The following is a 16,325-nucleotide window of genomic DNA, read 5'->3' on the forward strand; positions in this document are numbered from 1 at the left end:
GTGTGTCTGAGTGTGTGAGTCTGAGTGTGTGTGAGTCTGAGTGTGTGTGTGGCTGAGTGTGTGTGTGTCTGAGTGTGTGAGTCTGAGTGTGTGTGAGTCTGAGTGTGTGTGTGGCTGAGTGTGTGTGTGTCTGAGTGTGTGAGTCTGAGTGTGTGTGAGTCTGAGTGTGTGTGTGGCTGAGTGTGTGTGTGTCTGAGTGTGTGAGTCTGAGTGTGTGTGAGTCTGAGTGTGTGTGTGGCTGAGTGTGTGTGTGTCTGAGTGTGTGAGTCTGAGTGTGTGTGAGTCTGAGTGTGTGTGTGGCTGAGTGTGTGTGTGTCTGAGTGTGTGAGTCTGAGTGTGTGTGAGTCTGAGTGTGTGTGTGGCTGAGTGTGTGTGTGTCTGAGTGTGTGAGTCTGAGTGTGTGTGAGTCTGAGTGTGTGTGTGGCTGAGTGTGTGTGTGTCTGAGTGTGTGAGTCTGAGTGTGTGTGAGTCTGAGTGTGTGTGTGGCTGAGTGTGTGTGTGTCTGAGTGTGTGAGTCTGAGTGTGTGTGAGTCTGAGTGTGTGTGTGGCTGAGTGTGTGTGTGTCTGAGTGTGTGAGTCTGAGTGTGTGTGAGTCTGAGTGTGTGTGTGGCTGAGTGTGTGTGTGTCTGAGTGTGTGAGTCTGAGTGTGTGTGAGTCTGAGTGTGTGTGTGGCTGAGTGTGTGTGTGTCTGAGTGTGTGAGTCTGAGTGTGTGTGAGTCTGAGTGTGTGTGTGGCTGAGTGTGTGTGTGTCTGAGTGTGTGAGTCTGAGTGTGTGTGAGTCTGAGTGTGTGTGTGGCTGAGTGTGTGTGTGTCTGAGTGTGTGAGTCTGAGTGTGTGTGAGTCTGAGTGAGTGTATGTCTGAGTGTGCGTGTCTGAATGTGTGTGTGAGTCTGAGTGTGTGTGAGTCTGAGTGTGTATGTGTCTGAGTGTGTGTGTGTCTGAGTGTGTGTGTGTCTGAGTGTGTGTGTGTCTGTCTCCCTCACTGACAAGTCTAACGTTGATGCAGGCAGTTGTTCTTCATGGTGGGAGCTGAATGCTGAGACTGCTTGTCCGAGCTAAGGCCTTTGTATGTATTTTTTCTTTGCAGGGTCGTCATGTCAAAACGGGCCAGCTTGCAGCCATCAAGGTTATGGATGTCACAGGGGTAACGTATCTCTATCTTGTCCTTACGTATCTCTATCTTGTTTGTGATAGAAAAAAACGTTTTCCAGAAAAATAGTATTCCTAAATATCTAAGAATTTTCCTCACCTTGTGCTTAACATTAAGAAGTAAACGTGTGTGGCAGCTGACCAAGGAGACCCTGGGTAAACCACTGTACTCAAATGTGACGCCCACACACTGCCTTAGTTAGAGTGAGTAATGTTTGCCAAGGATTTACATAAACACAACCACGGGTATTTGCATATGAAGGCCGAACAAGGATTTCAAGGTATTAAAAGAATAATGCTGAGATTACACAGAAGTAGGTCTTAACAGTTTTCCCGAAGGTCCACATAACACTGGAGTAGACAAGCCTTGGATGGCTCTAAAATCCTAGCAGGATATGTAACATGACTATTTTCCCGAACAAAACACCACTGACCAAATAATCACAATAACCGTGCATCCTTAATATTATAGCGCAACACTGAAACAAAGTTTCTGCCTGGATGATCAAAAGCAATCTAAGAAATAGACTTTATTTTTAATACAATTTAATGCTTTCAATCCTTTTGCTAGGTCTATTTAAACTATTTTAATGCCTTTTCGAGAGTACAGAGTGAAAAGCAGACTTGAAAGGATTCACTGGACATCAAAAGTATGTTAATAATTTTCTATTGTCCTGGGGATTGTTTTTTCCTGCTGTAAATGAAAGCTAAAAGAGTGAAGTCTTCCATTTGGATTATTCAGTATATATAGTGAGAGAGACATCGAATGATCACACAAGGATCTCAAGAACCTATATATGAATAAGAAAAACACAATATATCTATATATCAGACTTTAGTCCATAGGTTTTTGGGCCCATTTTGTTTCCTTTGAAAAGTGCATATTGTATGGTAGTCACCTACCGTAATGCCAGTTTCTCTAATTTTCATTTACACATTATACTGATTTTCTTCCTTTAGTTATTATTTATCTGAATTCCTTTTTAAAGAACCCATATTTTTAACCAGTAAATTTTTGTTCCCATATGCTTCTCATTTCCTGGTTAAAGTATGACTTCTTTTATATTTGTCTTAAATACATTATTCAAGTTTCAAACATTGTAAAACAGTTCAAATATTTAATCCCAATTAGTCTATTGATTTACTTAACCTTTACTAAATAAAAAACTGCATATAGATGATATTAGTTAGGCTTAAGCTCTGTCATTTAAAACAGAAGACAATTCAAAATAACAGAAGATTTAACATGATAGAAGAGTCTTGCTCTCTCATGCTAAAGGAATTTACAGGTCAACCGTCTAGGGATGTGTGGCAGTGATGTGACAAAATGGAAGGACATTTTTATCTTTCTTCCCCATCATTGTAAAGAGTTTCACAGTTCAAAATGGTTGTCAGATTTCCATTGATCACCCTATAATAACAAAACAAACAAACAAAACACATACATACACACACAAACCACAGAAACAAAACTGGGGTGGGAGATGGACAAGCAGAAAGGTGTAGAAGAGTCCCTTTCAGGGCATTCTTTTCTACTTCCATACAACATTCCTACATACTTCTGCATTCATTGGCTGTATCTAGCTGCAAGGGAAGCTGGGAAGTGCAGTATTTAATTCACCAATGTGCCCACTAATATATAGATTCTATTAGTCAGAAATGAAGGGAAGGTGGATATGGGACGGTCAATTAGCAGGGTCTGACAGAAAAATTCAGAATCAGATGCTTTCAGTCTCTATATAGAAACCCATCATCAATGGGTAAACCTTTTGCAAAACTCCAAACACAGGACAAATCTCTATTTGTTTTTTTAGCTCAAGTCATACTACTATATTTTCTGTGGACTGAATAGAATCTCCATATAATGAGATGCACTTGGCAGTTTAACAAGTCATGACTGTGGATGGAGTCTAAGCGTTTCTGCTGTAGATTAAGTTCTGTCGTGTAATTCTGAAGAACCAGCATTGAGACTCACTGACTTCATTTATCTCAGTGCAGAAAGTTGTGTTTTTGATGCACAAATTTTGATGTCATCGTTTTTGCATCAAAATACAGCTTTATGCACTGAGATAACTGTGACTTCAGAGCACTGAATGTCACTCTTGTAGTCTTTAGTTCTAACTGTGAGGCTTAACATTCTGGAAACAACTCTCACTATTGTCAGAACACTTGCTTGGGATCAAAAATGTTAAAGATTTATCCCAAAGTAGGTACTTGTTTAGTTTAAGGGGTGTCAGTTATGCATCTAAGCCCTACATAAAATGTCTTGAAAGACCGTTTTCTCCATCCTCCCAAGGATGGTACAGCCTTAACAGCAGGTAGGTATGTAGGACCGTTGACCTATTATGGAAATACAATGGGTGCTTGTAGCATTGAGGCTCAATTCTGTTGGGGAACCACAGTTTAAAAGCGCTGGTAGTTTCAGTGATTTAGTCACATCATTGAGTATTACTTAACTATTGTTCCTTAACAAGGCAAACATCTATGTCAGGAAATGGTTTTCTTATTGCCATGGTGTCTGATACCGCATCAGATGACTTCTGTAGCACTCCCTCACACATCACAGCCAACATAAGATTTCCTTTGTGAAACCCGTGTGGAGCTTTTAGAAAACAATCCATCCCATTTTGCCACGTTATCTTTTGTGTATTATGGAATGCTGCAAAAGCTTCTTACCAATTATTATAATTGTGCTCATTATAGCTGCTCTGTGAAAAACCGGGATGAATTCTCAAAGGTCGTCTTTGTTAATTGTATGTTATGACCTATTGCAAAGTTACTATAGTTTATTGTAATAAAATAATGAAGCCATAAGCTTGAATTCAATTTTTAAATTATTGTTTTTATTCTATACCACTTTTATACATATATATATATATATATATCTATATATAAATATATATATATATATGTATAAATAACATAGCCACAGAGAGAACTGTATTTAATGCTTATGTCCTTCTGGCTTTCAAGCTGAGAAACTTCTAACTTTGCCAACATTTGCTTTAGAATTAGTGCTTATACTCAGATGTGATCTTTGAAGTTCTCTCCATTCCTGAAATCATTATGGAAATTTTCCCATTTTATCACTTTCCGGGGATTCCTTCCTGGCCAGAGTCGTATACTTGAGATTTGCAGACAACACGTAAGGGAAATTGGAACCTCTAGGATATTTTATGAAGTGGCCCACCAGCATCGGTGACTGTCATCACTCCTGTGGTGCTCCTGAGAAACGCAGATGGCTGGCTGGCTGCAGAACGTCTGGGTGTAGCCCCAGAACATTCCATTTCTTTTTCTTTTTTTATTTCTTTTCTTTCTTTCTTTTTTTTTTTTTAAGAGAGATTTTTGCTATAGGATGCAACTATTCCATGAGTGAGACGGGGAGAGGGAGACAGAGAGCCACTGCCTCTGACAGAGTCCTGACTCCTGACCTACTTCCGCCCAGCCAGCCTGGGCTCAGGGGCATGCATGTGCCAGGCACACTCAGGGAAGTCTCTGGACATGAACCCAGAACCCTCCCAAGTGGATCAGCCCGGAAGAGTGTCATGTTTTATCACTGCTCCACTGTTTGACCCCCAGAACATTTTCACCCCATTTCAGAGATGAGAAAACCAGTCATTTTTATCCTGTTCCCTAATATAATGTAGCTGGGGGGGCCAGCAGGTGGCATAGCAATTACATTGCTGGACTCCCACCTGGTCGACCACAGTTTGATTCACAGACCCAGTGGCTTGAAACATGCTGAGCACATATGCATACGTGCCCAAGATCCTGGAAGAGAATGGAGGAGAAGGGATTGCAACATGGCCATCCTCCCAGGGGGAGGGGGAGATTTCTCACTTTTCCTATCACTGTCTGTGTCTCTGTCTCTTTCCAGCAAGCACACACACCCTAAGACAAAAACCTCTAAATACATATAACATAGCTGAACAGCCTGAAAATCTAACCCTGTTCCATGTCGACCCTCTTAACCATGTTGCTATAGCTCTTCAGTTCACATGGAAGCCTTTTTTATTTTAATTTTGCATGACTTTTTTCATTTGTTTAGTCAACAAACATCTACTAAACACCTACTTTCTGACAAGCACGGCAAATCTATAGATGAAAAAAATGCTCTTCATCTGAAGAGAAGCTTGTGATAACACAACCCTGCCCTAAATATTTATAAAATAATTTATATATATATATTTGTAAAATAGTATTATAAAATTCATAACTAAGGTTGCTCATAAAGTTTGGTGGGGCAGTGAGGGGTAGTCCTCACTGATTAAGCCCAGGAGGGCAGTCAGGCAAGGACGCGCCCAGCCAGGGAACTCCATGGGCCAAGGCACGGAGGCTGAGAGCATGTTCCAGGAGCTACTGGAGTTCAGTTTTGAGGTAAAAAATACCAAGAAGGGATTGCTACAAGATGAATCTGGACTAAGTATGGCCAAGTCACTAAGGAATTAAATACTGTGACAAGGAATTTGCAAACTTTTCAAATTATATTTTCCCAGTAGAACACTTTGATCAAATAGTCTAAAGGAAAAACTGAGTATAATGATAAAATAAATACAAGAGAAATATAAGGTGGTTCACTTAAAAAAAAATGAGGGGGTGAGAGACCATTAAATTCTGGTCCCTTCCTCCAGAACCTGCTAAAGCCAAGTCAGGAACCCAAAGTTGAGGTAGGATTTACCTCCTTGAAGCAATCACTTTAACCCCTGTTTCACCGAGTTCCTATTTTGGTCTTACTGAATTCTTGTAGATGAAGCTTCCGACCAACCTCCACCTCTTTTTGAAGAGTGGCAAAGTGGATCTCTAATAGCTTCTGATAGAGTGGTTTCCCCTGAAAGACGTCAGTAAATATCTGCTAAAATTAAACAAAAATAGAAAAACAAAAAACTTTTCATCTTGGGTTATTTGGAAGAGTCAAGGCAGCTCAGAATGAGAGTTTCAGGACACGCACTGACTTGGGGTAAAACTCGTTGCTCTGTAAGGCAGTCCCACAAGGGAGGACTCCTGGTTCGAGTCTGAAGACCTCCCTGGGTACACCGAGCACACACTTGCCCATGATGGGGCCGCCCGAGCCTGGGGGTGCACGGCGGCATTGACACCCTGTTGGGGGTACTGGCTTTCTCTCTCTCTCCCAAGAATTAAGTAATAAGCTTGGGGAGGGGCCAGGGAAGGCAGTTCAGTAGAGTGATTAGTAGTACAAGGCATAATAATATTATTAATAGCAACACTATCCTTGACCAAAGTAAAAATGGCCAACAAGACTAGGTGTTTATTATTGGCCAAGTGCTGTTCTTAATACTCAACATATATTAACTCGCTGAATTGTCGGAACGACTCCCATTAGGAGAGTGCTGCTATTATGTCTGTTGTACTAATGAGAAACTGAAAACACAAAAAGCCCAAATGACTTGCTGCAGCCTCACTGGTAGTGAAGGGTAGAGTTGGAATTCAAATCTAGCCAGTTGGGTGTAGACACACTCCTCACACAGCTGTCTAATAGGATGAGAAGAGTGAATCTCTGGAGCATGGTCTTCAGTTTCAGATGGAGCTGTGTTCACATTCTCCTCCTCCCCTCACTGATTCTGACCTTGGGAAACTTTATTTTAAAAAATTATGACTGGGAGCAGTATATATGCACAAGAGAGACAGGGAGAGAGAGAGGAAAAGACCCTAACAGGGTCTTATCACATCATGAGTCCCTTTCTCCAGCTCTCTGCGTCCTCAGGATCCTCAGCACATGCACAGGCACCCAACGTGTTTCCAAGCCAACCCGGGATCCGAGCCCTCAGTAGCCCTGTGGCTTCTGGCACTGTAGTTCAATTTTCTACATTCCGCACAGCAGGCTGGGACGCCTGGGGAAAATGCCTTAACCTCTCTGAGCTTCAGGGATTGTACCTGTTAGACGGGTGTACAGTCATTGCGAGCTTGTGAGGCTAAACCAGCAGGTAGTATCTGGTGCCTGACATTTCATAGGTTCTTGCTACACGTCCTTAATGCTTAGTCCAGAGAAGATACAATGAGTGAATACATGGGACAGGCAATAGGAATGAAAAGGGGATTTGAAGAGTGCGCTGAACCCGGTAGCTGGATCTGAGGATGGTGACCTGGCCTGTGGACTGCATACCATCTGTGCTAGCATGGGGACCGACTCAGCCCTGTCTTAACACTTCCGCTGCAGAGCCGTTTCTCTCCCCTGAGTAGCATGTGGCTGTTCAGATGGCTTCCTGGAGCCGGATCCAGGAAAGAACGCGAGGCTAGATTTCAGAAGCTAAGGGCTGAAGTTGCAAAGGTTCATTCGTTCGCTTATGGATGCCCGGCCATGCGCTGTGTTCTGTGCTTTGCTCTGGAGTGATAGCAGAGTTAGACAGACCCGGGCGCTGCCCCCTGGAATCTTCCATTGCAGCGTGTGTGAAAGACACTTAGCAGTTCAGCAGTAACGTCATCGCAGCTTTCTAGGAGCATACACCGTACTAGGAGAGAATTTAAGAAGAAAACTGACCTAGCTGGGGGCCAGTAAGTGTTCTGTAATAAAATGCCAGTCATGCCTGATCTGCAGGATGGGCAGACCCAAGCAAAGGGCTGGGGGAACGGCACACTCAGATGTGGGAGTCTGAGCCTCAGGGGAGCTCCGTAAGGCCTAGGAGTCTGTCCTCTACCACAGAGACTCTTCTGGACAGCTCTTCAGGACTTCTTTTTCTGGACTGTCTAGATAAGGGCTGTTAGCAGACAGATCAGCCTGGGAAAGCACACAGTGAGAACTTGGAATGAGGAAAAGAGGAACAAATGTGTCTTTTTCAGTTTTCCTAATACCCTCCACCTTCGGGACCATTTCCAGTGCTTTGATTCTGTATCCTGTGCAGCATGGAGGACCTGGAGCACAGCTGGAGTTCCAGAAATGGCCCACTGAGCTGCCCACTCCATGTGCACTTCAGCAGCTGTCCTCGTCTCCATCCACATCACACCCTTTTTGTGGCGTATGTGTGTCTGGGTCTCTGCATGTGTTCATGCATGTAGGGTGTATGGCCTGGATGTTGGGCTTGGTGCATAAGTATACTCACAAGTTAGAGAGACTGCTGAAGAGCAAATGGACCTGGGAACTATCATCTATAGTCCTGAACTGATGAAAGAAAACACACAGTTTTAAAATATATTTTTAAATATTAGTTTATACTCAATGATGCCTTTCATTTGTGTACCTCTGACCTTTGGTCTGAATTCTGATTGGCCCAGCCAGAGAGACACAAGTTGCTAAGTAAGACACTGGACTTCCTAGGCGGGGACCTTACAGGAGGCCTGAGTTCCATTTCCTGTCCAACCCAAAGGCCAGGTGTGGTGGAGCATGCCGGTAATCCCAGCAACGCGGGGAGGCTCAGCAGCAGGATCGTGAGCTTGAGGCTAGCTGGGTAACAACCTTAGTGAGACTCCATCTAAAAAGATGAGCCATGAAACCAGCAGTTGGCGTAATGGCTATGTGGCTGGACTCCCATGCAGTCGACCATGGTTCGGGTCCCAGACCCGGTGGCTTAAACTCACACCAGGACATGTGCGTGTGTGCCCAAGATCCTGAGAGGAGAAGGGGTTGCGGTGTGGCTATCCCCCTAGGGGGTGATTTCTCACTTTCTGTCTCTCTGTCTCTCTCTGTCTTTCTGGTGAGTACACGCGTTCTATAGCAAAAACCTCTCCAAACAAAAGACGAGCCAGGCATGGTGACACATAGCTATGGTCTTAGTTGGGAGAATGAGGCAGAAGAATAATGATGTGCAGAGATCCTGTCTTCAAAGGGAAAGAAAGTGTAATTAAGTTCCTTAGTGGGATTGAGATACATGTAGACCAGAAAACTGGCACACAGACGCTAGTGCTCGGAGTGGGTGACGAGGCTGTCCTGACCCAGATGCACATCTGGGCTCCTCAGCAGAGGGTCAGTCGCCTTCTTTTACAGGTCAGTCTTTGTACTGCCTAGACCTCTTCTCCACCTCATGAATATGTCCTGGTGACTCTACTAGAATCTCCTGAGTTCTCTAGCTCTTTTGTGACTTGACTTACTCATCAATACTTTGGCTTTCTTCTTAATGACTTAAAGCTCATCTTTTGTTTTCCCTTTATGGAAAATCTTAGTTCGTCTAAAGCCTACTGACTTGAAGGAGCTCCCAAGTGGAGGACAGGAACCGGGCATTACCCATCTCTGCATCCCATGCAGGATTTGCTCTTACAGAGCATGGCAAAAGTGGTGCCACACAAAAATGAGAATATGTAGGAGACCAGAGAAAATACATGAATAGAAAGATTCATGGAGAAACACTGAATCCACATTACAGACCACGGAGACCTTGGTAGTCATCCTGCCTGCACCAAAGCTGAAAGGGGGGTTGTTCTCAACTCTACTGTCAATACCACCAGAGCAGATGGCACCTTCCAACCTCCGTGGACTGCTCCCTGAATTGCAGATGCAGCATCGTTGAGAATATAAGCCCTCTTATTTATGGCACACTTTAGCCAAAGGTATGGCATCACTAGGGTAGAAACCTGTTTGCTTCTGGCTTACTTGTGCTTAGGTCTTTTTTAAGTTCATGGTTTCCCCGGTGGTCATGTATCAGTGCAGGCTGGGTGTGAGAGTGGTGCACATGAGGCTCTGACTCTCGCTCCTCTAAGTGTCTCGCTTCGCTGTGAGAGACAGCAGGACAGCCTGATGGTAAAGGGAAGCATGGCAGTTTGTGGGTCCCACCTGGGGAATATCCTACTTTCGACACTTCATGGGTCTCTCAGGGGCGTATTGCTTAACCTTTTCTATCCTGCATCTGTATATGTGGACAATGCCACGTCTCTCATAAAGTTAGTGTAAGAAGTAAATACGGTTATCGATAAAGCATTTGAGGACAGTATGTAGACCATGATTTTCTGCACGGGTTGTAATGACTACTGGGTCTCTTGCAGTTTTTACTTTTTCTTTCCTGGGACCAACGACCATGATAGGAGACAACATGCCATACCCCGTCCAGCCACAGAGCCTTAGCATACACAGTTTCTCTACAGGAAAACAGTTCTCCTCCCCACTCATACCACACTGTACCTTCTTTCCCCAACTGGGTAACATTTACATGGACTTTAGAACGCAGTTTAATGTGGACTTCTTGCGGCCGATGAGATCACCTACCACACTTACATTCTTCTGTGTCATTCTTTGACTTAATCTGCATCCCCCCTAGACTTTAGTAAGTTTCACTGTGGCAGAGCTTGCATCTGTTGTGCCATTGCTTTGTTATTATATTGTTAGTACCCAGAATTGTGCCGGGGTATAGTAGGCGCTAAGATGTTTGTTAAATGGGTTCATCACTTAGTTTAGGGCTAATATCGGGTCATCGGAAAAGTCATGAGGCATTTTTATATGGAAAAAAGATGACCCAATATATATAGCAAAACCAGATGCTGCCTGCAGGACATCCTGGTGAAGTCCTGAGTTCTGTCAACACTACAGAGAAAGGGTGTGGAATTATAGTCATCAAACCATTGTTTGAATTGTTGCTTTAGATCTGTTAAAATAGAGATTGCAGGTGCATAACCCCACCTTGAGATAACTGTAGGCAAGTGATACACACTTAACTCTCACTTAATTTTTAATATACTTTAATACATTTAATAAACTGTGAATTTTTTTATGATCTTTTAGTTCTTTTTAAAAAATATTTATTTAATTCCATTTGTTATTATTTTTTTAATTTGAGAGAGACAGAAAGAGAGAGGGGGACTCAAACCGTGGTCAGCCATCTTGGAATCCAGCACCTTTACTCACCATGCCCCCTGCCGGGCCCATATACTATGATTTTTTTTTTTAAAGCTGACCTCAAACTATATGTTATCTACCAACTTTGAGTGCACTAGAACATGCCAGCCTCTTAATTTGTACTGCTAGGTTGGTTACTCTGCATATGTGCAGAACGTTGTTCAGTATAAAGATCCCACAGAAACTTCAAGCCTCACTCTTTAAAAATGACTTTTAGCAGGCCTAGCTCAAGTGGTACACGTGGCAAGGCACCACTACATGATCCTAGAGACTCGTGGAAAGGCCAGGTTCGGATTCTGGGCCAACTAAACACACTGGGCATGGCGATTGCTCCCATAACCCTAACTAACTTGAAGGCTGAGGTGGGCGGATTGTGACATGGTGACAAGTAGCAAAAAAAATATCTCTCTCTTTCTCTCTCTCTCTCCCTATTTCTCTTTCTCTCTCATTAAAAAATAATGACTTTTTCCATTTGCAACTCTTAATTTAGGAAATACAAACTTACTTTATCTTCTGGAACCAAAACAAAACTAAAACTTATGAAAATTGAAGCTCATGACTTGACATTTTTACAGTATTACTTTTGTATTCACCCAAACACCTTACTGGATTTTTAAAATTTTTTATTACTTAATTTTTTTCACTGTCATTATTACTTATTTTATTTTATTGAGGTTGACCAGAGACAGACAGAGAGAGAGAAGAGAATTGAGAAAGGAAGCTGCCAGGTCCAGGACTCGAACCATAGTCAGCCATGTGGGAATCCAGTCGCCTTAACCACCATGCCACCTGTCAGCCCAATACCTCTTTATTGTTCCTCTGTGTAATAACGACAACTTAAAATCCCTCTTCTATCCCTTGAAATCAATTATTAGCAAATATTGTTGCATACTAACATCCTCTTTTAATTGGAGAATCAAAATCGGGGCTCTCTTCAAGTCTAGCTTAAGGTGCTCTAAACTCTGAATTAGCAGCTTTGGTTTTAGTCACCATGAGAAATTGCTCTCCTTCGGTCTAGAAAAATGAGATAGAAAAATTAGATCACTGGTTTTGGAGTCAGACAAATATAGGCTTGAATATGGGCTGTAGCATTTAAAATATGAATGAAATTTGGGACCAGCAGCTGGCATGATGGTTATGTGGCTGGAATCCCATGTAGTCAACGGCAGTTTGAGTCCCAGATTGGGTGACTTAAAACTCACACCGGGCACGTGTGTGTATCCAAACTCCCGAGAGAAAAAGTGGAGGAGGGATTGTGGCATGGTCACTCCCCTGGTGGTGGGGGGAGTGGTTTCTTGTTTTCTGTCTCTCTGTCTCTCTCTCTGGAGAGTGCACATGCCCTATAGCAAAAATCTCTCAAAATAAATAAATAAAATATGAATGAAATTGGGAACGTTACTTAACCTCTCTGAGCCTCAATTTCCTCATCTATAAAATGGAGTCATTAAAAATACCTACTTCATAGACCCGCTTTGAGTATTAAATAAGATAGTGTACACATAGCCCCTGACACGCAGTCAGCATTATGTAAGGCTGGTTTCCACTGTGTTATATGACCACAGTGGTCGGTCATTGCCATCAGAGGTGGTCAGTGGCTTCCAGGCATTCTCTGTGATCATTAATCTTCTTGTGTTTGAGAACCACCATCTCTTCGCATAGTTTCTCATCCTCCAGAGGCCAGTCCTGGTTTCTCAAATGGTGGCAGAAGGGTTCTCTCAAGCGATAAGAGACCAGTCCCTGGACACAAGTGCTTTGCAGGCCCCTGCTGTGTCAGGTGCGCTAACGAGCCTTTGGCCAAAGCAAGTCATATGGACAAACCCAATTTAAGAAGAGATATGGACTCTACCTCTTTTTTTTTTTTTCAAGTTTATTTGATCCATGATAGAAAGTATATACATGCGACATGAAAGAGAGAGAAAGAGAAGGGGAGAGAGAGAATGTGAGGTGGGGGCCATACTCTTCATGGTCTCACGTCTCATTGCAATCGCTTGTCCCCAGCCCTCTAGACCCTCGGGATCTTGGGCACATGCAGACACTCTCAGCGTGTTTCTAAGCACACCCAGAGATGTGAACCCATGATCAGCTTCCGGCCCAGTAGTGCTCAGTTTTTAGTCTAATTCTAGCCTCAGTTTTCTCTTTGTCTTTTCAGAAGCGTTGTACCTCATCTCCCATGATGGGCCACACTGTGCGAGACTGGGCTGTTTGCGGCCTGGTTAATGAGTCCTTGTCGCCAGTAAGGGCCCGCCTTTCCATTTCACTGGAAGCTGTCCCTGCCCTACACTAGAAATCTGGGTAAACTTTGGCCCTGAAGGCCGATAAATCACCTGCTCACTTACAAGGCTATGTAAGATCAAGACCAAGTTTGTATATTAGCGCTGGATACACATGCCCCACGGTGGTTCTGTCATTGTGTTTGGGAAAAGTGCAGTTTAGGCCTAAAGCTTAAATGGCTTACATCTCTGCCCTCCTCCCCTTAGTGTTTATTGTTCGGGGGTTGAAAAGATTAGTAATAATGTTCCCTCTGTATTACACTTTATAACTTTCATATAGTTCATTTAATTTTCACATACACACACTCACACAAAACTAGGACATAAAGTTTATATCCATATCACATTATAGATGAAAAAAGAAATTAAACTCTAAAAAGATGGGTCGTTTCCTAAGATCCCACAGGCAGAGAAGGGTGGAACCCGAACTCGGAGTGGACCACCTGCCATCCTCACCCATCTTGCCAACCCCAGACCCAAAGCACATGGTGCCAGGTGCCTCAGTTTAACTCTGCAAAATGATGGAGAAGGTGCCGACTTCGTTCTGACCCCGGGTACTGTCTATTTCAGATTTAATTATGCACGGAATTACACTGTTATTAAACTGCTAAGTTCTTCTTTTCTTTTTCTTTTTTTTTTTGACATTTGCTATAAACTACATAGTAAGTTATTGTTAATTTTGGTTAAACAGTCCTCTTTTTTATTAAGGCTTTTGCCATTGGGTACCTGTGCTTGCCAGAGAGAGAGACAGAGAGGGACAGTGAGAGGGAAAGTGAGAAATCACCTTCCAGAGAGACAGCTATGCCACAATCTCTTCTCCTTCTCCTCCAGGGACTTTGGGCATGTACACACATGTGCCTGACATGGTTTTCAAGCCAGCAAGTCTGAGACCCGAACCACAGTTGGCCGTATGGGAGTCCAGTGCCTTAACCACCACACCAGCCAGGTTTTTATTTTCTTAATAGTATCTGGTAAGCTGCTTCTGGGCAGCCCTCTCCACTCCTTGCCTTTTTCTCCCACATCAACCACCATCCTGCCAAGAACCCAGAAGGTAGGAGGTCAGTCCTGTGGGGGGGCCTGATCTCTCGCTCAGGGTGACTGAAGCCCAGACTGCCTGGCTGGTGTTGGAAGGCGGCCTGTGTCTCTTATTACCTCACATGGTTTCCCTTTCAATCAAAGCAGCTGCCCACAGAAACCCTCAGGTTTGTTTTCGCCCTTCAATGTAGGCTTCCCCTAAGTACATCTACTCTCTCCTACATTCACCCACAATTACTGACCCCATATGGAGAGGTTATGATACCTAATGTGCACCGTAGCAAGACATCTGAGCTGCCCTGCAGGGACCCTTCAACAAGCTGAAGGTCTGTGACGGTCGCCCTCCCCACGGGCCTGCGGCGAAGGCACCGGCAGTTTCCCTCCGCAGCGGGAAAGGACCTGCTGGTCAGCAGTGTGCCACCCCTGCCTCGGCCACCAGCCCAGCCCGCACCCTCCACCCCCTCTCTTGCTGTTTGAGCCACATGCTTCTCCCAGCCCAGCATCCTGATGGCACATTCTATTTTGAGATTACCTTGCTTTGATTTCGTGAAGCCATGTGATGTGTAACATGCCTAGTTCTCCTACATTTGCACTCAGTGTTTTTCACTACAACTGATTTTGGCACGGTCAGGAAAAGTCAGCACTTCACCGCTCTCCTCCTGCTGGTCTCGCTGTTCCTTCAAACCAGCCATGCCGCCCTGGGCTGCGGGCCTTTGGCAGGTCTCTTATTCTCACGTCCCTGGTTGGTGCTGGAGACGGCTTAGAAAGCAAAGGCTAGGGAGGGCTCCTGTGTTTCTGGTGGCCAAGCACAGATGAGGACAAGGACCTTAACCCCTGGTCAACATGGAGGGCAGTTCTGACAGGCGCCATGGAGGAAGATGCATGATGATCCGGGGGTAGAACCAAGACAGGCTCGTCGGGGAGCTGGGCCGGAAGTGAGATGTGAAGGCAGAGGTGGGTTTCCACCCTATGGGCAAGAGTCAAGCAACATGCAAGGTCCTATGACTCATCCCTCCATGGCAGTATGGACGACAGTGACAAATACATGGAGGAGTGCAGGAGGCTATGCCATGGTGCAGCCAAGATGAGGGGGGACTTGACACCACCTGAAAATGAAGGAACACGTCCCTGAAGAGAGTCAAACTCAGTCAGGAGCGATGTATCGAAATCGTGAGAAGAGGGACCAGCAGGTGGCATAATGGTTACATCTCTGCACACCCACGTGGTTGACCGCAGGAGGAGTCATGGACCTGGTGGCTTGAAGCATGCCTGGTGCAAGTGCATTCCCAAGATCCCAAGTGGAGAATGGAGGAGAAGGGATTGTGGCATGGCCATCCCCCTGGGGGAGGATTCCTCACTTTCTGTCTGTCTCTCTGGCAAGCATACACACCCTATAGCAAAAATCCCTCTTAAAAAAAAGAAAGAAAGAAAAAGAAAGAGAGAAAGAAAAATCATGTGAAGAAAAAGAGAGGGAAAGAAGACATCCCATCACATAGGAGACTCCTGCGGGCCTTTGGCAGGTCTCTTATTCTCACGTCCCTGGTTGGTGCTGGAGACGGCTTAGAAAGCAAAGGCTAGGGAGGGCTCCTGTGTTTCTGGTGGCCAAGCACAGATGAGGACAAGGACCTTAACCCCTGGTCAACATGGAGGGCAGTTCTGACAGGCGCCATGGAGGAAGATGCATGATGATCCGGGGGTAGAACCAAGACAGGCTCGTCGGGGAGCTGGGCCGGAAGTGAGATGTGAAGGCAGAGGTGGGTTTCCACCCTATGGGCAAGAGTCAAGCAACATGCAAGGTCCTATGACTCATCCCTCCATGGCAGTATGGACGACAGTGACAAATACATGGAGGAGTGCAGGAGGCTATGCCATGGTGCAGCCAAGATGAGGGGGGACTTGACACCACCTGAAAATGAAGGAACACGTCCCTGAAGAGAGTCAAACTCAGTCAGGAGCGATGTATCGAAATCGTGAGAAGAGGGACCAGCAGGTGGCATAATGGTTACATCTCTGCACACCCACGTGGTTGACCGCAGGAGGAGTCATGGACCTGGTGGCTTGAAGCATGCCTGGTGCAAGTGCATTCCCAAGATCCC

The 16,325-nt window shown here is 44.5% G+C and overlaps 1 protein-coding gene across 5 annotated transcripts in view; it reads left to right on the forward strand.

The window, feature by feature from the left end:
* TNIK (TRAF2 and NCK interacting kinase) overlaps positions 1 to 16,325 on the forward strand; it is a 417,539-nt gene that overhangs the window by 236,260 nt on the left and 164,954 nt on the right. For all 5 annotated transcript variants that reach the window (XM_006155057.3, XM_027774424.1, XM_027774425.1 and 2 more), the window contains one exon: positions 1,088 to 1,144. In XM_006155057.3, coding sequence (XP_006155119.1) covers positions 1,088 to 1,144 — 57 coding nt within the window. The remainder of the gene's footprint in view (positions 1 to 1,087; positions 1,145 to 16,325) is intronic.

Source organism: Tupaia chinensis, unplaced genomic scaffold, assembly GCF_000334495.1.
Source record: "Tupaia chinensis unplaced genomic scaffold, TupChi_1.0 Scaffold000430_1, whole genome shotgun sequence".
Classification (NCBI taxonomy): Eukaryota; Metazoa; Chordata; class Mammalia; order Scandentia; family Tupaiidae; genus Tupaia; species Tupaia belangeri.